This window comes from Lepisma saccharinum, chromosome 27 (genome assembly GCF_977018435.1).
Source record: "Lepisma saccharinum chromosome 27, izLepSacc3.1, whole genome shotgun sequence".
NCBI classification, from domain to species: domain Eukaryota; kingdom Metazoa; phylum Arthropoda; class Insecta; order Zygentoma; family Lepismatidae; genus Lepisma; species Lepisma saccharinum.
In genome coordinates, this window is record NC_139255.1 from 40,813,474 (window position 1) to 40,838,285 (window position 24,812).

Genomic DNA, 24,812 nt, shown 5'->3' on the forward strand with positions numbered 1-24,812 from the left:
AAATCATAATAATCCTTTTTCATCACTTAGATTATTTTTGTATTTTTAATTTTTATTAGGGATGGGCCGATATGAAATTTTGACCGATACTGATATAAAATTTACCGATACCGATAACCAATATTCTACCGATCCGATATAAAATTAGATATGGTACTTGAAGAACATGAAATGTTCCTTGATCTCCTTAACAAATGTGTGTTTTGAGGTGACTGCAGTGCAAAAGAAGTTGAATATTTAGATAATTACTTTTTTAGAAAGTAGGGCATCGAGATTGTCCATAAAAATTACAACAAAGTGGCAGAATTGTGCACTAAATTATAAGATATTTATCGATATATCAGATCGGTAAAATAATCGGTAATTTAACCGATACACCGATATGCCTATATCGGCCGATACCGATAGAGTACTGATTAACCGGTCCCATCCCTAATTTTTATTTTTAATTTCATAAACTTGGAAGTGAAACATTGATTAATATTACGAATATCAGCTTTTTCAAAACGCCTTTAACTTAAGTACCTACACTTCTCAATGAGCAGTGTTAAGCACATGTACTTTTCAATGAACGAGCTGCTATTTCACAGCAGTCTGTTTTGTTTAGCTTTTATATTAATACCTTACTCCTTATGCTCTGTGCTTTTAGTTTATTTTCCAAAAAAATACAAAGCAATAGAGGCACACATTTTTGATAAATAAAAAGCAACCTTTCGGTACAAAAACCGTCAATTTCGGGTTCAAAAGCAGTAAATAAAATAAAATTTTGCTGTTATAGCTGTGAAAAGGCAGTATATAAAATGACATTTTGGTTTTAAAAATGTGAATATAATCCCAAATTTGATTTCAGAACTGCACTTACTTCACAAAATAAACATATCCCTTCTAATAGCAGATTTACATCGTTACCAGGATATAAAGGAGTCAATTTTTACTTCTCAAATATTTGCAGCAGAATTAAAAAAAAATCTGTGAATAACACCCAGGATAATTGTGACTTTAGAAAGTGTTGCGTCGTTAAATAAACTCTAAATTTCTGGTTTGAGTCTCATTTCACATTTTGCAGCTCGTTTCGCATTATTTCATTGCAAAACAGGGTGGAAAAATGTACCTCACACCTTTCAGAAACATTAAAAATTAACATTTCAATGTGTTATTTGACATTTCGTGTTTTCATCAAAAACTAAATATGCATGCCTTTAGCAAGCAATATATTACTTTTGTGTGAAATATACAACTTTAACTACTCTTAAGGTAATAAATATGTACATATAAAGATATGATTTGAAAAATGGAAGCTAACTGTAAGAAAAGAAAAATCAGTACAGTTGCAGACTTTTCTGTTGTGTTGACTATAAAATCTTCTGTTATCACTTTGCCACATCAAGGTTGACCCTGAATTTATTACTTGAAACATTCATTTAGGATGAATGTTAATGGCAATAAATCTAATGACTATGCACAGGCAGTGAAGATTCCAATAGACAAAGAAATCATGTGACCAGAAAAACTTTTACTCCAATTATGCATTTCACATTTGATATTTAGAATGGGTGATGCACTTCAAAGTTGGTTGTTCAGAATGTACTCAATATGCATGTAAGGAAATGCAAACTTAGTTATGTCAAATTTAACAATTATTTGAAATGTGGGCAACCAGGTATAGTAGTAAAACCTCATTAATCCAGACTAGAGAGGGGGGATACATTGGCGGGTTTAACAAAAGTCCAGATTAACTGAAATAACCTAAAAGAACAGTAGAAAGTGCATTAAAACTCCGTTTATGGCTACAAGATGTTGTTATTATGGTGTATTTAAAGCGCATAGGCCTAAATACACTATACAGTACAGTACAAAGTCTGCGGGAAACAGAATTTCATCAGTGGTTGACTGCCCTTTTTTTTGGGGGGGGGGGCGGCCCTTTTTATCTGTCCAGATTAAGCGAAGTCCGGCTTATCGGGGTCTGGATTAACGAGGTTTTACTGTACTTACAATTAAATCCAGTGGCACCAACTTATATAGCCTGATCCCACCCAATAATTTGTAGTGATGATGTTGTTATTGTTATTTGTGGTAAATTGAATAATAACAGATTTTTAAAAAATAAGTAACAATGCATTGTTGGTGTGCAATAATATCAAGATACATGAGAGGGAGGATTTATGAGATTTTTTGTGAAATTGTAACTAGTGTTTGAGCCCACCTTTTTTAAGAAATGGAACCCCTGATGAAATATTTGGCAACATGTGAAACACACCTCTAAAATCTTCTTCTGGGGAAAAAGGTGTACAGTTTCTTCAACAACTATATTGTGGCCATTCCATACATGTAATTTGTGATGTACCAGTGCCACTAGATATTCCTCTTCTATCAGTTGGCAAGTTGCGGAACTATAGAGCGACCACAAGGGAAAGAAACCGTGGACGAAAAGTCCCTGCACAGCTTTCCCATCTTCCGTTCTGCTCTGGCCATAAGGAAGCATGGTCCACTCGCCACCTTCCCCTTCTTGTGGGAGTACGGTGCACAGGAGTCACGGGTCTGTGCAGGTTTCTTTGCTTGTGGTTCCACTATAGAATCACCTTGGTATACCATGATACTTGAATCAACATGTATATATAAGAAATGCAATTGTACCATGCAAAATATCCGTGTCCACCCCTCTCTACGTTCCTACTCTTTGCAAAATTCATCTTGATGACATAGGGCCATGATATACAGATAGTATTTCAAGATATAGTTGTCATGTTTCTAATGTAATGTCGTTATTTGTAGTCATAGTTACAGGGTATTGGTTTTAGTTTGCTTAAGTATAGTACACTTCTTTGTTGCATACATTACTTGTGACCATATCCCCCTCCCCATCATTATTGCACAGTTATAAATAAGGCAAATAAAAAAACACTTTGTTTGGCTTTGTGAAAAATACATAAATGGGATGTTTAATATAACTAATTCTTAGTACAAATGTGTCAGTCAATCAGTATTTGACTTGAGAGATTCTGAGTTAACATTCATATTAAGTCACGATATGGCTGTGCCAGATGTTTTTCTTCATAGTTGTTAGATATTGACAAATATAATAATTACTGTGTCCATCCACAAGAGGGGAATGAAATGTAAACTGTAGAGAAAATGTTGCAAGCAAACATTTTATGTCATCTCATAGTCCCTTCTATGATCCAAATATATTTTATTTCCTTTATTCCTAACAGAACTGGATTACTTGTATTGGGTGGACAGTGATCGAGCAAGCATCACTCGAATTCATCGTGATGGTACCGGCCGAGAAGTTGTGGTTGAACATGTTGAATCTGCTGAGAGTATTGCTGTTGATTGGGTTACAGGTAAAATTGATTCCAGTGTATTACATGAAATAGTGTGGTGAATAATTTTCCAACTGCAATGTAATTTTTGACTAGATGCTCTGAAAACCTTGAGAATGGGTCTTAAACAAGGAGTTTTTATCACAATTAATGTGTAATGATGAAATGTTCATCTTGTACAAGTGTTGTCTTGTAGGAAAGAATAGTTTATTAAGTAGGGTGTATATTAAATTCTAGAAACTTAAGTTCATTCATTTGTTGCCAACTTTATGAATCATAACATAAAGTTGTAATTAAATATTGTATGCTTTGGTCTAACAATTTTATTGACTTTTATAGTGGCATTGTGTAGCATCTTTCATATTCTTGTTGCACAAGTGGGTACTAATATGTGTGTATAGCCTAGGAACAGAATTAGGGAAGGGATAACATAATGCAAGTAGCCTGTTACTTGGTAATGTGTTATTTTAGGGCATCATCACATTACCGAAATTATGTGTCTTAATGTTTTGAAAGTAGCCATCATGAATTTATGTCATCTTGCTAAATTCACAATATTGCTTTTCTCTGAAGCAGCTAGTTTCTTGGCCAATGATGATGTGAACATGCACATATATTTTGTAGTGATGGGCCGATATGAAATTTTGGCCGATACCGATAAAGTACCAATATCAATAACCGATATTCTACCGATCCGATAACAAAATTACAAATGGTCCTTGAAGTACTTGAATAGTTCATTGATTTCCTTAATAAATGTTTGTTTCCAGGTGAAAGAAATTGCATATTTAGACATTTACTTTTTTAAAAAGTAGGGCATAGAGATTATCCATAAAAATTATAACAAAATGGCAGAATTTTATACTAAATTATAAGGTATTTATAGACACATCGGATCAGTAAAATAATTGGTAATTTTACCAATAAACTGATCCACTGATATGCCTACATCTGCTGATACCGATAGAGTACCGATTAATCTCTTCTATCCCTAATATTTTGTGTGGGAAAGTAAAGTAATAGTATGTGTTACTTTTTTAAGTGACTTCCCCAATTCTGTCCAGGAGTGACCAAAATTTTTAGAGTTCTAAGCTTCAAGGTACAAATTAACATTATATACTGTGTATGTGCCATGCTTTTTCATTTTTGTGTCTCTATTCAATTGCTTTTCTTTCTTATAATTATTATTTTAAACTTCTAACACCAGAATTTGAAGATCACCAAGGAATTTTCATTGGCAAGATAATAAATAGAAAAAACCTTATTTACGCTTGTACAATGTGCACCCTGATTTTTGATGGGGAAAAGCGAAAGCAATGATATATCGTATATAATGTGCAGTATAATCCAGGTTCAAGAAATGGCTTTCTTCATTGTAGGTCATAAAGCCGTTGCTATGCCGATCAAGAATAAATTAAATAACATCATTCTTACCCAATGCTTATTGGACCAAGAGGAGAATATCCTCTTGTTCAAATAAGTCACCAACCCATGCCACCTTCTCCTCTCCCTCAACTGTGTTTAGCATCCCAAAGCTTTCACTCTTTAACCACCTTTTTTATTCTGTAATAATAGAAAGCTATGGATATGCAGTGCTCAGGAAGTTATTTTCTGTTATTTCTCACCCAACAAATACCGCTGATATGCATCCCATTTGACTGGAGGTGCATGCTCAAATTCCACCAGAACGACACTACTTTTCTTGGTGTCACAGAACATGACATTACAAAGTGAAAAATTGTGAAACATGGCTTTGAAACTTTTGTACATGGTTTTGCTAATTTCCTCTTTACTTTTTCTAAAAGTATATACTTTTTCCATGACTAAAGTGACATTTATAGGAGGCACATTCAGGAGCAATTAGCAGCACAGCACCTCGTATGAATTTTATGTTAGTCACAGAAAGAATACATACGTTTTTTTTAAAAATTTTTTTGAATAAGTAAAGAAGAAATGAGCAAAAATCAGGAAAAGGCAGGCGGAGCAAGCGCCGATTGCACTTAAGTTCATGCTCTTTCTTCAATGCCTTTATACACCTTGAAATGTAATTTATCTACTTAACATATTTATTCATGATTGGGAAAAGAGAGACGCGGTAGTATATAAATACGGAGAAACTAGTACTCACTTTTATCCGCGAAGCTGTTTTTTTTCACCATCAGCCGTGCACTTAACAAATTCACAACCACCGTCTACAGAAAACCGGATGCAGGCAACCAGTACATACATGCTCTCTCTAGCCATCCCCCTAAGCAAAAAGCCAATGTGTGGCTAAACTTTTATCGAAGAGCCTTCTCCTACTGTGGCAAAGAAGAGGATCTACGAGAGGAGATAGCCACCATCACAGAAATAGCCCTGAAGCATGGCTACACTGAATCACAACTCTCCACTTGGTGCAGTAAGGCGGAAATACAGGTCAGACACCCTAACCTACCACAATCAACCCATCCACAAGCAACCCAGCCACAACCAACCCCCAGCGACCAATATAAATGGTTTGCCTTCCCCTACCATCCCACCACTTCCAACCGCATAGCCAAAGCCCTTCTCCCATTTGGCATCAAAGTAGCGCACAAACCCAACTCCAAAATAACTGACAAACTGAACAAGCACAAACGGTACTTCCTCTCCCCCCTTGACAACCCAGGTGTATATGATGCTGAGTGTGAGTGCAAGGCTCATTACATCGGCAGGTCCATCAGATCTGTCAATGAAAGAATCCAACAGCACCTAGCAGATGCGAAAAAAGCCCAACCCACTACCGGTCTTGCTAGACATATCAAATACAATAGCCATAAAATTCAAAAGGTTCGAGTCAAACACACTGCCCACACGCTCATAGACACCAAAATCAAGGAAACGCACGCCATAATGCACTTCCCGCACGAACTAAACATCGATAGCGGGCAAGCGCACCATACTTGGATTCCACTACTGCAGCAGTTATCGCCCGGAAATAGCAGACGACGTACCAAGACGCACAGCGCACCTAACGGCAGCCAGAGAACTACGAACAAAAGACGCACGCCAAGCAACAGCGCAGCAAGTTCCAACGAGGATGGTGGCAGTGGCCACTGAAATTAATCGAAAAAGAAGAAAAAACAGCTTCGCGGATAAAAGTGAGTACTAGTTTCTCCGTATTTAACATATTTACATATGCAGATTTTTCAATTCCCCCCATTTCCTGTTGTATTGGCTGCAAACATAAAGCGGCTGCACCTTTCACGAGGCTCAGCAATGCGGCACATCTGATCCGCGTTAGAAGGAAGAGAACTGCTAGTCTTTCTCCCTGCTTTTTGAGTGACTTATGTAGTTCTTGCATGGTCACTGTCCTTTCTCCTTCACGAAACAAAATGTCGATGTGAAGTGACCCTCGGTCTGCTTCATCTTTGGCAAGTGTGTTGGAAATACCTTGTCCACGCTAGCCATAAGTGTTGCTAAGTTTCAGAATTTTCTATATATCCGTATCACCACCTAACTCGGTACAATTATTCACGTGTGAAACTTACCAGTAATGAACAAATTAGCCTATAAAGTTAGTCAATGAGTACCGGTTGTGTGGTATTTATACGAAAAAAAATCACCAGCCAATACTTGGACATATCAGTTATGTGATCAGTAACTTGGAAATATAGAGGGTATGTAACAGTGCAAACAGAGTGAGGAAGAGGGTGCATTTGGAAGTATGGGAGCTGCGGATACATGTTTTTCTTTACTGTGGCCTATTCTGTTCTTTCGTGTGGAGTTTTCGCTGTCTTTTGTTAAAGTATGGTCTACATTGAAAGTAACCGCCAGGGTTGACAAATGAGATGAGCCACTGATTTGGATTGGTGAAGGTAAGTACTCGATTAGGGATCTTCTTTGAAAATCATTCAGTTCAAGAACTTGTGCCGAAAAGTTGGAGGTGGTTAATCCTGACAGACCGTATCCTGAACTCTGCATAACCAAAACAAGTAAGAAAAACTGGAAAGTTTTCATTTAGTAGTTTAAAGTATCTCAGTAAAATACAATATTATGTTTGAATTTGTTTAGTCCACGTTATGCACAGAAAGGCTAATTGGGACTCTTCCTACAGTTTGAAGTGGGATCCGAACCACTCGACCGATTATCAAATCCGAGGCCCGTTCATTAGAAGGTAACGACGTTACGTATTGTGTGGTTATGTAGCAGCAATGTTGTTAATAAATCATTTGTTTGAACACTGAACTTTACAGGCCAAAATGACTTCAGTAATTTCCATATTGCAGTGCAAAGGCATGAAGATTCCCAAAATCACACTCATGCAGTGACGTACAAAAGGGGGGGGGGGTCATAACCTCTCTTTTGGCACAATATTCCTAAAAATAGGCTAATGGCAGGAAAAGTATGACAAAATACACATTGTAGGGGGCTGAGTTAGCAATGGGAGCAAGAGCCCCCCCCCCTTACAATTCCAGCCCCCCTCCTGTGTTTATACCAGTGATTTAACCACACCTCACAAACCCCCTCCCCCCAAATTTCCTCAATACCCTCCAAAAAATTTTCACCAACATCCAATTTTTGGTAATTTTGGCTCCAAATTTACCCTTAACTGCCCCCCTTATATTAAATTTGAAAATGTAATTAGCCGAAATGAAAAACTGATCCATTGCTTGCCTATCACGAAAATTTGCAGCACGCCTCTTGCAAAAACCATGTATAAACGTTAGAAGGCAATTTCCCTCGATGTTTGACTTTGTAATATAATGTTCTGAGATAGCAAGAATACCAGTACTTAACACTTAGTGTGCGGATCACGTATATATATGGAGTTAGCAATCCTGAGTAATGTTTGGACATCATACTGCCACTAGATGGTGGGCAAATTCTCATAACGGTTCTGTTTGAGTTGTCGTCTGATAGCATTATGCTTGCTTCTCTTTTCTACCCCCTCCAATTTTTGCCACTTTTGCCCCCCACTATGCTAAATCTTATATACAAAGGGAAATATATTGTATTTGCCCCCCCCCCCATAGTTTTGGCACCTTGCCCCCCCCCCCCCCCCCCAGTTTTGGGACCCAATCGCTGCCACTGCATGTCATATATCTTGTCAACTTTTTATTTTAAGTACATTTCATATAATTTATGATGAAACGTCCAAGGTAGCCATGTGGTTATAATGTAACATACCATATATCAAAATAAAGAGGAAGAATCAAACTTTTCAATAGTGTATGATACATATATTTTACATTTATAGTTTTTGAGATATGATTTTTTAAAGAGTAGTGAAAATGATCAGCATTCTTGAGACGGAAAGAGACTTTGAGGTCAACACTGTGTTAAATTTGAACCAATTCTTTCCGATCCCAGCACCACTGATATCTCAGACCTATTAATAACTTATGTACCAATATATCAATTTTGGTTCAGTCTTTACGTATCCAAACAATCATTCATATCCCCCTTCAAACCATCTTTATCACCAATATAGAGATGCTGGATGAGATAAGGCATAGGTGTAGTTCATTTTTCGCATTTAACTATTGAGCACAAGGATGAAATAATGTTTTCTTATATCAATGTATAAAATTCTGAAACTCTTATATTATAAATATAATTAATTCTTACAGGTTGTAAATATGCTGTAAATTATTAGCTTGCTTTTTTGCACATGTAAATATATAAAGAGCACATTTGTGTGCATGAATGTTAAATGTGAGTGTGTTTTGGCACAAACATCTGTGTGTGCGCAACTGCATTGTAAGATAAAGTGTCAAACCTTGAAAGTACAAATGTAAATTTTTATTTTTTCAGGATTGGCAGTGGATTGGATTGGAGGTAGAATATTAGTACTTTTTGTAGGTGTGGTTAATTGTTGGCAGTAGAATTTTTGCACATATGTAACATAATCTACACTGTGATGATGTTTTCTTTTTTTGCTTATTACTTTCTGATCTTATTCCTCAGCTGTATCATATTGTGCTTCCTGTTTGATGTAATGATATACAGTAAAACCTCGTTAATCTGGACTAATGAGGGGGGATAAGTTGACCGGTTTAACAAAAGTCTGGATTAACTGAAATAACCTACAAGAACAGTAGAAAGTGCATTAAATCTCAGTTTATAGCAACAAAACATGTTTATTATGGTGCACTTAAAGGGCATAGGCCTAAATACACTATACAGTACAGTAAAATGAAAAGCAATACGACAATTCAGGGCTTCTAGCTACATTTAAAACCTTGCATTCTGCTTCTTTGTTTTTTCCTTTTGCCTGTCTGGATTAAGCGAAGTCTGGCTTATCGGGGTCCAGATTAACGAGATGTTACTGTAGTGCTTTTGGTGTAGATGAATGTGGCATTTGTATATACTATGTTTCATTGCTGTTATTGCATGTGCTGTAGAATTGCTCATGATTAAGCTATGGTAGGAGTTATAGTAGAGAAGGGATAAATGATTTTTAAATGTTTCATCTATTATGTATAATTGAATTATTGAGTGAGGGAGGGAGGGCAAAGAAAATTCTAAAGCCTATATAAGTATATATTGAGGGAAGGCCATTAGTGTTATTTGTGCGTATGTATGTTCTTTCATCATTTTTACCTAATTATTTTGGGTGAAGATTTTCTGATACCAATCGCTAATCCACCAATTCATCATAAACTTTTAAATATTACATGAATGTTTGCCGTAAACTTCCTTAAATATTGTATGAAACCAGGGGATGGATTTTAACACATTTAGACATTTTCATCACAAAACTATGACATATTTATATTTATGAAATAATAACCGATATGCCTATATCACATTGTACCAATAGAGTGCTGCCGGACCCTGTGGCTGAGTGGTTAGCACATCGCGCTGCAATGCCAAGGGTCCCGGGTTCAAATCCTGCTCGGGCATGGTTGTTTGTGAATGTCCATTCATCAATTTCATCATTTCATCACTCATCCCCATCTTCGCAAATTAGCCAAGAGGCACAAAACGCGAAGTAAAATAAATCAAATCAAACCAATCGAGTGCTGATTAATCTGATTATCACTTATTAGCCTGTAGGTTCCAATGTAGCAAAATAATTAGGCCTCCTGCTTTTGGTGTGAATGTTCTTGGTTTCAATTCTTGGTAGGGATAATTTGGAGATAATTTAAATAAAAAGTAAGATGTTAGTGTAACAAGTCAAAGGGATTCTAAGTGTTGACTTCACGTGACTTAGTAGGTCTTGCCCCTCAAAGAAAGCTGTGGTGGACTAGTCGGTAGGGTGTCTGACTGCCATGCAGGAGACCCGAGTTAGATTCCCAGGGTGGGTGATCTAATAAGGTGGCCTTGTCCCCACATAATAAGTGGCTCTGGGGTTCATCCAGCCTAAAATAAACGGATACCTGGGGGCAACCCTTCAGGGGTAAAGGTGACCAGAGCATGGTACCGATCACATCACCTCCAAAATGACAGGGATTGAGAATGTGTGAGGTCTTACCCCACATCCCCCTAAATGTGTCTTCATGTTGCAACGTCCACCCACGCAGTGCTCAGCACCACGGCGCAGGAGTACTGGTACTGGCTGCGTTCAACATGCTAAACACTGCAGTTGGGTGGTCGGCAAAAGTTTACCCATATGTGCTAACTGATTCAGTCGTAGTACAAAGACTCAGAAATATCTCAGGGCTTGCTGGGTGCAAAGAAAGACTAAACCAGGTTTATATATATAGATGTAACAGTTTATTATAATCCTATCACAAGGATGTCCGTTAGCACACTTACACACGTGTCTTTACCTTTACCCTTACCACTCACGTGCATTTGCCTGTACCACCTTTAGACTCGAAGAGATAAGGGGGGAGCAGGGAACATCCAATTCATTCCTCTCAGTGAGGCGCCAATGGAAAGTATGGGAACCTAATTTTATTTAGGGCCTGGTCGCCGCAGTCGTCACGGGTTCCCCCGAAAGAGAGAGTAGGTTGTCTGGAAACCCAACGCCACACTACCCTGGCGGGGTGCCGCAGGTTGATAGGGGAAGGAAACCTCTCTCAGCAAGCGGAGCGGGTCCTCTCACTCTAAAGTGGAGTTGTTCTCTCTCGCCAATAAGCGGAGTGGGGTATCTCTCACTCGAAAGTGGAGTGGGTTCTCTCTCGCCAATAAGCGGAGTGGGGGTATCTCTCACTCGAAAGTGGAGTGGGTTCTCTTGCCAAAGGCAGAGTTCAACCTCTCTCGCTGGAAGGCGGAGTGCGGCTTCTCTCGCCCGCAGGCGGAGGACAACTTCTCTTGGGTGCTTGGTCTCTCGCAAGAGCGGAGTGCAACTTCCTTCCTTCCTTCCTTAGGATGCTTGGACTCTCGCAAGAGCGGAGTGATCCTTCTTCCAGGTCCGTTGGTAAGAGAGATCCTATCGTGAGCCGACCTGAAAGCCAACTGAACTTCGGGCCTCGCTGCGCTGGCTTTATACTCGCGGTGGCGCATGAGTGGTGAACATTTTAATTACAAGTACGCGCTGCTAACTCATTTTTTTACATATTGCAACCTACTTACTGAGAAACATCCAAGAAGTGACATTAAGAAAACACTAGTGGGAAAATCACTAGTTGCACGTGTCAATATAAACTAAAACTGTGTGCATTTAGACAATACAATTAATAATGAGCCTCGCAGGACTCTGCAATCCTAAACATAGAGTTGAACAGTGTAAATGACGATAAATTATAACATTTACCAAATTCAAGGACCACACAAGGTCTAATAATGAGCGAAGTTAATAAACGTAGAGGTGGACCCGTTAACATTTACAGAATACAGCGACCATGCAAGGTCAAATAATAATAAGCGAAACTAATAACCGTAGAGGTGGATCCGTTAACACATTTAAACATTTAGTATGCATTCTTCATCCATACCTTCTTAACAAAAGTATAATATTGCGACCACGCAGGATCGTTAAATGTGGCGACCACGCAGGGTCGTTACAATGTTGAATCCATGGTGGTGCTATGTGAGCGGGGAATTTACCTTACCTCAAAGGGCTGTTGGATTTTCTTGACGGGGAGCAATGATGTTGTTACTCTGCTGTAGTGTAAAGATGAGAGGATGTTATTTCAGCATCCTCCCAAATAAGGTACTCCATACACCCTAAGAGATGCCAATAATTCTTGCATTTATGTGAGGTAAAAACTTTGTAATCAGAGAACTAAATTTATTACTCTTGAATTAACATTTAAAGAATGTATTTTAACAACTGTGCTAATGCAGTATCACAATGAATATATGCGAGAAAAATGAAATATATTTTTTTTCAGGTATGTAAATGTTGTCTGATGATATGTATTGATGAGTTTTATATAAACTGTTATGTACATTTAGATTTTTCTTTAGCTTTCTTTGCTATGGGTAGCTTTTGCTTGGCTGTAGTCTCAATTTCAAAGTACACATGTTTTAACTATCAGAAGTCTATGAGCATGCTGCTTTTATTTTATGGTGACCAGTTACAATGAGTTCTACTGAAGTTATGTTATGTAATTGTGATAATGTAGTTGTTCTTTTGGCATATTTTTACTTCATTAAAATTTTAACCTTGCATGTTATTTATGCATGGTGTGGTTTTTGTCAATAAAATACAATTGGAAGAAAGTAAATTGAATCTTTTCTTCAAAAAGAGCAATTGCTGTGTTGGTTATAAAAAGTACTTTTATTTTCCCACAACTGGTGGCAAAGCACATGCAGCAGTTTACTTACAATCACAATACCAAGGTTCAACTCCTGGCTTGGACATGTATGGTCCTTTGTGAGCCTCCCATCATCTATTTCATGTAATCACCACAAAAACTTTGAAAAAATCAAATAACTTAAAAATAAGTCCCATAATATTCTTGAACCTTTGTTGGGTAATCACACCAGGAAGATTTCACAATGAGAACATGTTTATTTTAATAAGTCAATCATATATACAGGAATGTACATATGTGCTGTATCAGTATTAAATTTTTAATGATACTGATAAATTGCCAATGTAAACAACTGATACTGTTCGGTACTGATATAAAATTTCATATGTTTTGTGTAGAAAGTGAATTATTAATTGACCACCTCGTAATTCATGTGAGTGGCCATGATTTTAGTTGGTCTTTCCTTCCACATTCCTAACAGAATGGCAGAGTTGTTAATTGAATAACAGTACAATCATATCAATTTGTACTGATATGCTGGCATGTGTTGATGAATTGGTCCCATTCCTGTTCTGTATGATTTGATCAGTCAGATCATATGAAAACCCATTATTTCTTATGAATTTAAGGAAGACAATTGTTTTGATTGAAATCAAGAATAATACAAAAGTTCATGGTTGTACTGTATGACAAAAGCACAATTTAGTTTCACATGAGCCATATTCTTGTCATAAATGCATACAATCTATTTAAATTTGGCCTCCCTGGTGACGTAGTGGAAACACTGTTGCCTTGTAAACAAGGGGTCCCAGGTTCAATACTTGTTGGAGGCACATAGTTGTTTGGATCCTACTTTAAACTGTAGGTCCAGTCCCAATTAACCTATTTGTGCATAAAAGTGGACTTGAAACGAAACTCAAAGCAAAACAAATCTATTCCAATTGTATTTTATTTTTGTGTAGTTTGCAAAATGTTCAGTCTCCTTTTTTCCTCAGTCAAATCTGATAGTAATAACATCATTCCACAATCTCGCAGGTAACATCTACTGGACAGATCCAAAGTTCAGTGTCATAGAAATGGCCAGACTCAATGGCTCTAATAGATATGTGGTTGTGAGTGGAAACGTGGACAAGCCCATGGCCATTGCCCTGGACCCCGCTGCCGGCTTCCTGTTCTGGAGTGATTGGGGGAAAGAACCTCGCATTGAGCGTGCACGACTGGATGGCTCCGATCGACAGGTTCTCGTCAATGAATCTGTGCATCATATTAATGATATTGCACTTGATCAAGAGGTATGTATACTTTTTCATTTTTCTAATTAGAAGTAAGCTGTTAATAATATTGATTTCTGGGGTGTAAAGGGTGACCTTCCACGTAGTACACCCAAATGTCAATGCCCTGGACTGCATTTTGCAGATGAACGAGGCTCTGGCGACTGGGACTTGTCCTGTTTTTTGTCCTTGTGTGTGCTGAGTGCTCCTTACAGCCTCAGATTTTAACGAAAGTCAGAATATTTTAATATTTTAGTAACACGACTTTGCAGTCATGCTATTTTAATAATGGTAAGGGGCTGGACCCCGTATAATGTGACAGGTGCAAAAGAGCCTAAGTGCTGATGCACCAAAACTTTGAAATTCAAATTCAAAATATTCATTTCTGTAGATATCAATACAGGTAAAACAGTAGTGTTATGGATAATACTAGGAAAGTAAGGAACATTTCACCATGGGAAGATATTTATTCACAATATTGCAGAAACAGTTTACACATGCTTTGTTACATACTTTTACCTACTTCTCCATGCAATTGCCTTTGACATTGAAGCAGTTGTTGTACCTTGACACCAGTTTAACTACCATTGTAAATAGAGCCGAGTTGATGCCACTTTGAACCGATACCGATGCCGATACTCTTACCGATTCCCACCGATACCGATACTTGAAAATTGCAATAGTTAAAATTTGTTCAATATTGGTGTGTAAATGTTCTTTTCCAATTATATGCATTAATTTACCAAGAAATTTGGTGTAGAATATTCAAGAATTTCATCAGAATATGAAAATATATAGTACGTATTCACAAAATATAGTTTTTCTGTCAAATTAGTATAAAATAAAAAGAAAGTTTGAATTTTGCAGAATTTCTCTGATAATTAGACTCCGCGAAAGTGTCTCATGGTATTTTTGCAGACACCGTGAAAGACCAATATGTCGGAAGAGTATTGGCTGGTATCAGTAGATTAATTCCAACTGATACTTTCTGATACTGATAACCACTGGTTTCGGCTCAGCCGACACCTCACTTTTATTTTTACTAATTCTAAACTACATGTGCATTTTTTTTTTCAGGCGCAGAAATTATATTGGTGTGATTCAACACGAGATACAATTGAAAGAATGAACTATGATGGAACTGACAGGGAAGAACTGCTTGGAAACAAGCCATTCTTGGAGAATCCATTTGCCCTCACGGTTTACAAGGACAAGATATATTGGATTGACATGCAAGTTGTTAACTATTTCTCGAAGTGTTATGCATTGGAAATGTACAATGAAAATGGGCATATTTGACAAAATGATTTTTGATCCTTTTGTTTGTAATCTTCATATATCTCTGGCAGAGAGATTATTACTATCGCTGATTGAGAAGAGTATGTAAATGTATGGCTAACTAGGTCTTTTGAATTCCATGCCAATGCTTCACCACTGAGCTATTAAGCAAATATAATTTCAGTCCAAATCTTGGTATAATCAGTCTATGTCCATTCCAGGTATAGTGTCTGCCAGTGTGTCATTCATTTTGAAATTTTCCCTCGATTACAGGGAGATTGGAGTTAATGGGCCACTGAATCTTTGGTGTTTGCCAGGAAAATTGTCAGAAATTCCTCTTTTCAAAAAAAACACTGCTGTAATCCAAGTTCTGAAAAATTACATTGCTTAAAATTCCTTCAAGAATATTCAAGCGATTTTTTTATGCGTGTTGTTTTCACTCTGGTTTAGGTATCTGTAATGGGAAATAGACTTACAGTGCCACAAAATTATCACAAATATCTGGACGACCGCGAAAACAAACCACATGAAGATTCACTTGAAAACTCTAGAAGAAATTCTGAACAAATACATTCTTTTTAGAATTTGGAATATAATAGTGTTTTTGAAAGGAGATGAATTTTCGAAAATAATTTACTGACAAAGGCCAAAAGTCCAGTGTGACCTTAGCCATCTGCTTACAACAATGATTTGATTTTCAGTGGGGCCATGTTTGAGTAGTTCATATTCTACTTTGGACTGTTTGTCTACTTTCAAACATTGTCAGTTTAACAGATTTCATGCTCAGAGCCGTAGCTGAACAAATATGCACAGTTTGAGTAAAATACAATTGTTAAAGAGAGTCAAAAATACAACATAATTTGAAATTTTGTTGATTAATGAAATGATTAATAATTTGTTCTGTTTCAGAACACACAATGAAGGCAGCATTAAGCAGGCTGGCTTGACAGACCTGTCCAATTACACAGATGTGTTAAAGAATTTAGGAGATTCCTTGAAGGATATACAAGTATTTTCAAAAGAGAAACAGAAGGGATCGAATCCATGTGCTGTTAACAATGGTGGATGTCAGGAACTTTGCTTGTTCAACGGGACTCACCCTGTTTGTGCATGTGCTCATGGCAGGGTTGCCAGTGATGGGTACACATGTGAAGGTAAATTGTTCTAATTTGCAATTGCTGATGTTCAAAGTACAAGTATTTGAATTTGCTTAAGAAGTAAAATTTTGTGAAGGGGTGTAACAAAACGTAGATATAAAACTCTTAAGTTGCAGTATTAGATGTTACAAGTTTTAAATTGTCTTTCTCATGGTTTCGAAGCAACTACCCTTTGGTCTAATTTATTCATATTTTTGTCTGCCATAAGGGGGTTGGTTACATGTACAATATTTGCTGTTAATTGTTTTTATTTTTGTAGTTTAATCAACTGTGTTGGCTGTAGAATATTTTACTATTCTATCAGTTACGAGAAAATATTTAATGTGTTACATATTTTATGTATTACGCATGCTCAGTGTGTATGCATATGTATTCTGAATGCATGTTAGTTGTAATGTAGTTATGTGTTTCTGAATGAATGTTAGTTTTGTTCGTTTTAATTTTTTTATGTATTGTGCACACCCATTATGTAGGAGAATGTGTGGGCGAGTGTTAGTTTGATGTATGTGTTTTTGTATTGCGTGTGTGCATTATGTATGAAAATATATTTTTGAGTGAGGGGTAGTTCCTTTTGGTTTGTTTTATATGTGCCTATCCATTATGTATTCATACATAGTTTAGAGAGTATTACTTTTATAAATGTTTAGTTTTCCATATTTTATAATTTTTTGATGAGAAAATAAATACAAACTTTTATTTTTTTGGAACTTGGGTAATACAAACGCATATACTTAATATTGACAATAGTTTCACACTAATACATAGGCTGTACCAGAAGTGATGCAAAAGTGGATGTAACTTTTTTATTAACTGCAGGTCATGAATTGCATATGTTGATAAGTAAAGGTACTCGTGTGCAGGTGCACACATGCCATGAAGGCATATGGGGTGATGTGGAGGTATAGAGCCATATTCTTGATCTCGGCCATAGTTGGGATGACGTTATCCATTCTTTATTGTCAATGGAGGAGGATAGTACCAATGTGTGCAATTTGAACAACCTGTGTCACTTAATAAAGAAGTTGTCCCCAATTTTGGATTACTTTCAGTACAGCCCATGTATTCTTAATTTATTTAGATATTTTAATTTTATAATTTTTTGTAATTAAATGAATTTTTCATCACACATTTTACTATGAATTGATAAAAGTTCTGGAATGTTGTATAATTTAAACTTTAAAAAATGCTAGAACAGCAAATAAACTCTATATTTCATGCTTAAGAGCTAATTTTGCATTACATTTTGAACTACTACATTGTGCTCCCTATCTTTTTGAAATTCCATAAAATGAACATTTCATTGTCAAATTTCTCATTTTGTGCTCATCAAAAATAGCAAATATGAATCTCCCAATGTGCAACTGTATTTTTGAGTAGTGTCAGTAAATTGTTTTGTGTACTGCATGTCCATTATGTATAAATATGTATTTCTGGCTGACATAATTTCTTCTATGTTATGCATGCACATTCTGTATGAATACAAGTATATATTTTGCATGAGCATTAGTTGCACATATCTTGTGTATTGCACATGTTTTGTTCATGAATTCTCGCATGTGTCATAATCATCATCCTCCTTTGCTGTTTCCTGCCTCTGGCTGGGTGTATGTGTATTGTGTATAAATATGTATTCATGAGTTGGCATTAGTATGTTTTTTTTGTATTGTGCATGTTGTTTATGTATGAATATATATTTAAGTGGTTATTTATTTTTTATGTTGTGCATGCTCATTATGTTTGAAAATAGTATTTGTGAATGAGTTTAAATGTTTTATGTATTGGGCATGCTCTTTTTATTCGTACTATATGAAATTTTTAATGCATGTTTATTGTTTTAGTGTAAGGTTTGGTTAACACTGTAGCATTGTAGTAAATAAATAAGATTTGCTGAAAACAGTTTGAATGTGTTGTACTTATTTTTCCCCCACTTTTTCAGATTATGATGCTTTCCTGATGTATTCACGGGTGGTCAGAATTGATAGTATTCATATGTTTGATGAGAACAATCCAAATGCCCCATTTCCAAGTATTCAGTCAAAGGAATATATGAGGAATGCAATTGGCTTGTCTTTTGATTACAAACGGAAGAAGATATTTTACTCTGATATTCAGAGAGGCAGCATAAACAGTGTAAATTTCAATGGCAGCAATCACAATGTTCTTGTTGAAAGTAAGTAAAACTATTTACTTTAATGTATATAATAGATATGGGGCAGATAATTGATTTGAATTGACTTTATTGCTGGGCGAGGTTCAGCTGTTGCTGGTCTTCCACCAAACCCTAATTCATTACTCTCTGTATCGACCAATATTGTGTATCAGTGAAATGACTGAATTTTAATGATTTGGCATTTCTACAGTGCGTTCAATTTAAAAGCGGTATGGAGCACAATTATACAATATACAAAATATACAAGTAAGATTCTTAAAGCAAATGTTGAAAATGATGACCTTATTCTTGAATACACATGTTAACACGTTTTTCCATATTTCTTGCAACATTATGGAAGACATCTACAGTTATACTCCTAATTTCCTCAGTGATGTGGTGCCTCAGGTCTTCTAAGGTGCGTGGATTCTGCCTGTATACTTTTTGCTTCAAAACCCCCCACAAGAAGTAGTCCGGGCTTGAAAGATCTGGGGATCTGGCGGGCCACAGTCCCTTTGAAATAATCCTGTGTCCAAAGAAATATCTTAACATAGCCATAGTCTCATTGGAAGTATGCGGAGTTGCACCATCCTGCTGAAACCAGCACAGACGTTCCTCTGGTTCCAACATTGCAACAAACTGCATTATAATGTTTTGGTAAGTTTCACTATCTATTGTGTTTTTAAAAAAAATGGGCCCTACCACTCGCCGCCTGGATATGGCACACCAGACACCAACTTTCTGAGGGTGGAGGGGGGACTCCACGAAAATATGGGAATTTTCAGAGCTCCATGTTCGATAATTTTGCGAAGACACGTAACCATTCAGGTGAAACCATGCTTCATCGGAAAACAACACGTAGTCCAACACAGTGATGTCATTCCCAATGAAGTCCTTCAAGCATTGGCAATAGTGGACACGATTAGGGTAGTCAATTTGTTTTAATTCTTGAAAAACTTGAATTCGATATGGATATAATTTCAACATTTTCCTCACTGCTGTATGGGCTGATCCTACGGGCATTTGAGTCTCCTGGCTTAGGCGTCGTAAAGGTTTGTGGGGAGATCTTGTCATTATTTCATTAACATTAGTCACTGCCTCTTGTGTTAGTACAGTCCTCCTATGTTGGTGTTTCACGTTGCATACAGACCCTGTCTCATGGAATTTATTGACCATTTTCTGAATTGAACTAAGTTGTAGCACTCTTACCGAACATTTCCGTGAATTTACTGCAGCTTTCTTTTGAATGAATTTGTTCTGAAATATTGTTCAACAATAAAGGCATGTTCCTGAACACTAAATGGCATTGTAGAGGGCAATTTCTCACTCACTCAACTCAACGAAGAACAAACAACCCAGCAGTACAGCAGAACATCTGCAACTGACAATGCGTCCGTCCCCTCCCTCCCTCCTCATCACCTCCCCTCTCTTCCGCTACAATAAACCTTTCTTGTAACAATGGGCATAATGGAAGAGACGGAACATAACGGACGACAACAACAAAAACAAGACTCAAATATACCTTATGTACCGCTTTTAAATTGAACGCACTGTATAAATAACCTGCCAAAAGCTCGTATTGGCCCACCCTTGTATTCAACTAATCTTGCCATTGCTTTGGAAACTAATTCTGGATAAAGGAAATATACAATCAAACTCTGCCTTCAGTATTGAATGCTTAACGTTTATTATGTATTAGTGCTGTGCTAATATAAAATTTGATAAAGGAACAAAGTAAAATAAAATTAACTGATATTAAATAGTAAATGTTCCATGAACAGCTAAATGCAATAGGTTTTGCCTTTAGGGTAAGAACATTTATTTAGAATAGAGTTGAGTGGGTACCACTTTGAACTAATACTTTTAATAATGCTCATAATTTTACTGGTTTCCACTGATACAGATACTTGGAAAGTAACAATTCAAAGTTGTTCAGAATATTTATAAATTTTAATAAATAAATTTCCTATAAATATGGAGAAACTAGTACTCACTTTATCCGCAAAACTGTTTTTTCTTCTTTGTTGGAACAAAAAAATAAAACAGTTTCGCTGATAAAGTGAGTGCTAGTTTCTACATATTTATATACTACCGCGTCTCTTTTCCCAATTATGAATAAATTTCCTGTTGGAACTATACCACAATGTTATTGCAAAAATAGTAAAAATAATGCATTTTCATAATTTCCAGAATATTTAAACTCCATGAAAAGTATCGGCTGGTATCTCTGATTTGAGTTCCAGTGGATACTTACTGATATTGGTTTAACATAATTTATAGACATTTACATTACAAAAATCGTGGTACATTAAGTGTACTTTTATGTTCAAATTATTTGCAATTTTACCAGAGCACAATATTTTTTGATTCTGATTGAGCATTGGATATTATGTCGCACTCCTAATACAATTCAAACCTTTCATTACATGGTATATATATTTTTCAGAAGTATCCTGATAAGATTATACAAGGTGGCGCAAGTCATCACCTGATTTTCTTAGCCTATAGCTTGGGTTTTAAATTAAACAAAGTAGGTTTTTGGTGTTAAACTTTTTTAATGATACTTGTAAGTTTTATGTCCTCAATTTTCACAGATAACATCCAATAAATGACCAGCATTCGAATTGATGCAAATTTGGGCTCTTTTTTTTTTTTTTTAATTTTTTTATTGCATTTTCCATGGTGTTTGAAATCTGCAGGGAAATGTTTTCAATTTCATGCTGAACATTGTCCTTTAGTTGCTGTAACGTCTCTGGCTTATTCACATATACCAATGACTTCAAATATTCCCAAAGGAAAACAATTTGGAGCTTTCAAATCGGCGAACTGGCCGGCCATGGCAAATCACCAAAACGGGATATTACTCTGCCCGGAAAAGTGTCACGCAAAATTGTCACAATTTTTCCACGTTCTTGTGGAGTAATACTTATTCATTTTCACACAATAAAATTTCGTGAGTATGTTCTATGTAACTGACAAAACACTACTGATATAAACAACAAGATTGGAGGCACATAGTGGTTCGGATCAGACTTTAAACTGTGGGTCCAGTCCCGATTAGCCTTACTGTGCATAAAGTGGACTTAAAGCACCAATTCAATAAATGACAAGATGTCAAAATAAAGGTCAGTTCAAATAGGATGTTGACTTTTGCGCCACCCTTCATTAATATATCTTCATAAATATGCATAATTGTGTCATTAGTAATTATATAGTGGAACATTTGCTATTTTATCTTTAAAAACATTCTCCACATTTTAATTTTTGTTATTTTGAATTGCTTTTGTGCCAGTAGAGGCTAATTGTAACAATGGGGATAAATTATGAACTTGATGAATGGACAGTCACAAAGTGCATCAATGTCTAGACTTAAACCTGACAATTATGATTCGATCACTCAATGTGCTTGGCAACCAAAGTAACTTTTCTTTTCATGTGTCACTCCTCACTTTAAAGCAAATGCGACCGTGTGAATGTATAAATAACTGAAATGGTTGTTTGACGTTATTTTACAGAGCAAGGCTCAGTGGAAGGATTGGCATTTGATTCTTCAAATAATGTTCTGTATTGGACCTGTAACAATGATGCAACAATTAACAGAATCAGCATGGGATCTAATGAAACTGAACCAGAGCAGATTCTCCAGCTTGGGCAGAATGATAAACCAAGGGGCATTGCCGTAGACAGCTGTAATTTGTAAGTACAATTAAAATTTATTCTTTTGCATAATATCAGAGTGAGTCGAAAGTTTGTTCGTTTTTGCACATGGTGATTGAGACTGGAGATACAAGGTGTGACATCGGACTTTTTTGGCAAAGTCTAGGCCATACTATTGTATGGTCTTCTGCCAATGTTCCGTGAGAACCACGATCCCAAAACGATACCATTCGGCTGGTTTCGAGGCCAAAAATTCACGCACCCCTGTTTCCACAGCATCCAATGTGTAGAACTGTCGTCTTTGCAGGAAACGTGCAAGAGAGTGAAACAAATGGTCATCTGATGGCACGAGATCAGGGCTGTATGCGAAAGGAGGCAATGCTTTCAATTCCCTCTCCAAGTCTTGCAGTTTCTGGGTAAAAATTGGTGACCGGTGGCATGGGGCATTATCGACCTGCAACAAGGCTCTCTTTCGACACATCCATGTTGGGTAGTTCTGGTGCATAGCATTTTGGACCCACTGCAATTTTACAACGTAAAGGTTTTCGTCGACATCACGACCATCTGGTACGAATTCCAGAACACTGGACCAATGATATTTCACCATATGCACAACATTACCTTCTTTTCAAAACATCCTCTTTGAACAACTGTCATTGCTTTTTGTCGTGGCCGCAACCGCTGCTTACCAATGGCAGAATATCGTGGAAAGGTCTACTTTTTGTTACCTGTCCAATTCCATGCAAAAACCTGTTGTCCGGTGAATTTTGAAGCAATTGTTCACGGATGGAGACTCGTCATTCAGCCTGTTGTGGTGTCAACTCGTGGAGAACAAGTCTAGTCCATCGAGAGACAAAACCCATTTGGTGAAGAGAACGAACCGTGGTGCTTTGGAACTATCCAATGCATCGTGCCAGGTGCCGTGTACTGACGCTTGCATCGGCTGTCATCTGCATCCATGGCACCCAGTCTCCCACATTGGGTTTTGTCTTCCACACTCATGTCCCCAGACAAGAACCACTTGAACCATTTCTGTGCTGTCCTAATGTTCACTGTACCCTCACCTTCCACCACACAAATTTCCCTTGCAGCACTCGCAGCGCTCACCCCGTTTTTCCAATAATGTTGTAATAAGATATGCACAGCCAAATTGTTGATCTCCATGGTGGACTGCCGTAATTGCAGTGTACCTTGTCGAAATGCGTTATGCCTGTGTGAATGTATGTAACAGGTGGTGTACACGTCATGTGCTCACCGCGAGGTATTTGCTTGGCCTTCCAGGCATTTTCTTCAGCTTCACTGTTTCCAGTGTTAAAAAACAAACAAACTTTTGACTCAACCTGGTATAGGAAAATATGAAAGAAACTTTAAGGCAGCATACAGCCAAAAGTAACAATCTACAAGTAACAGGGGTTTCACACTGAAGTGACAAGTGACATTGACACCTCTAGCATTAACTGTGCATGCAGGTCAACAGACTGAGGTGACATGATATAGTTGAGACTCAGTTCTGCATAATTCTGTTTTATATCTAAGTTACTGTATGTCTCGGCAGAATATAATTTTAAAATTTGTTAATTAAACCTTATTTGTATGTAATGCATTTAATACTAATTTGATGTTATACGTTAACTTTCATAAAGTACAGTTGATTTGTATGTAACAAAGGTACAACAATGTCCCAGAAGTGACTGTTTTCATTTGCTACTGGTCGGCCATGGAGAACAGAAAGAACACGCTTGACCAGAAAGTAACATTTATGCGGGAAGTGGATGCTTATCCACATGAAACTAAAACTGAAATAGCTGCAGATTTAGGCATCGCTTCTACCACACTTTGCACAGTCATTAGTAAAAGAAATGCTATTTTACCCAATTTTTAAAAATTGGGTAGTAAAACTAGTCTCTACTGCAGTATTTCAGTATCAAAGTGTTCACTAATAATGTGGCAAACTTTTAGATTCGTTAATTTAACACTTTGACAGAAATAACCTATATTGCGATATCATGTTCCTCAAAATAGATACAATTACAGTATTTTAATAATGATTGATATGACATGGTATCTAAATCTGATTTGTAAGTATTTCTCAGTTATACATATTATATTCTCTTCACCTTGACATACGTATAACTCAGGTTCAATTGTATTAAGAAAACAGCACAGAGTGACATGGAAGTGACAAGCAAAAATGAAAAAAAAGAAAAAGAAGAAAGAAAAAACAGTGCAAAAAGGTTGGATTTATTTGTGAAGGTGACACATGCCACTTCTTGCAAGCTGCTTGTCATTATGATCTGAATGCTACCTAAGATGTGGGATATTGTAGATATTTTTTAACAGTAAATTTGTGTAAAACAGTACTTTAT

The 24,812-nt window shown here is 36.8% G+C and overlaps 1 protein-coding gene across 4 annotated transcripts in view; it reads left to right on the forward strand.

Annotated features, from left to right (window-relative positions):
• The window catches only part of LRP1 (LDL receptor protein 1), a 330,684-nt gene that overhangs the window by 233,335 nt on the left and 72,537 nt on the right, over window positions 1-24,812 (forward strand). For 3 of the 4 annotated variants that reach the window (XM_083113424.1, XM_083113423.1, XM_083113425.1), the window contains exons 32-38: window positions 3,213-3,344; window positions 9,099-9,122; window positions 13,970-14,226; window positions 15,283-15,437; window positions 16,393-16,637; window positions 18,577-18,810; window positions 22,305-22,485. In XM_083113424.1, the coding sequence (XP_082969550.1) occupies window positions 3,213-3,344; window positions 9,099-9,122; window positions 13,970-14,226; window positions 15,283-15,437; window positions 16,393-16,637; window positions 18,577-18,810; window positions 22,305-22,485 (1,228 nt within the window). The remainder of the gene's footprint in view (window positions 1-3,212; window positions 3,345-9,098; window positions 9,123-13,969; window positions 14,227-15,282; window positions 15,438-16,392; window positions 16,638-18,576; window positions 18,811-22,304; window positions 22,486-24,812) is intronic. The other variant, XM_083113426.1, reaches the window with a different exon arrangement.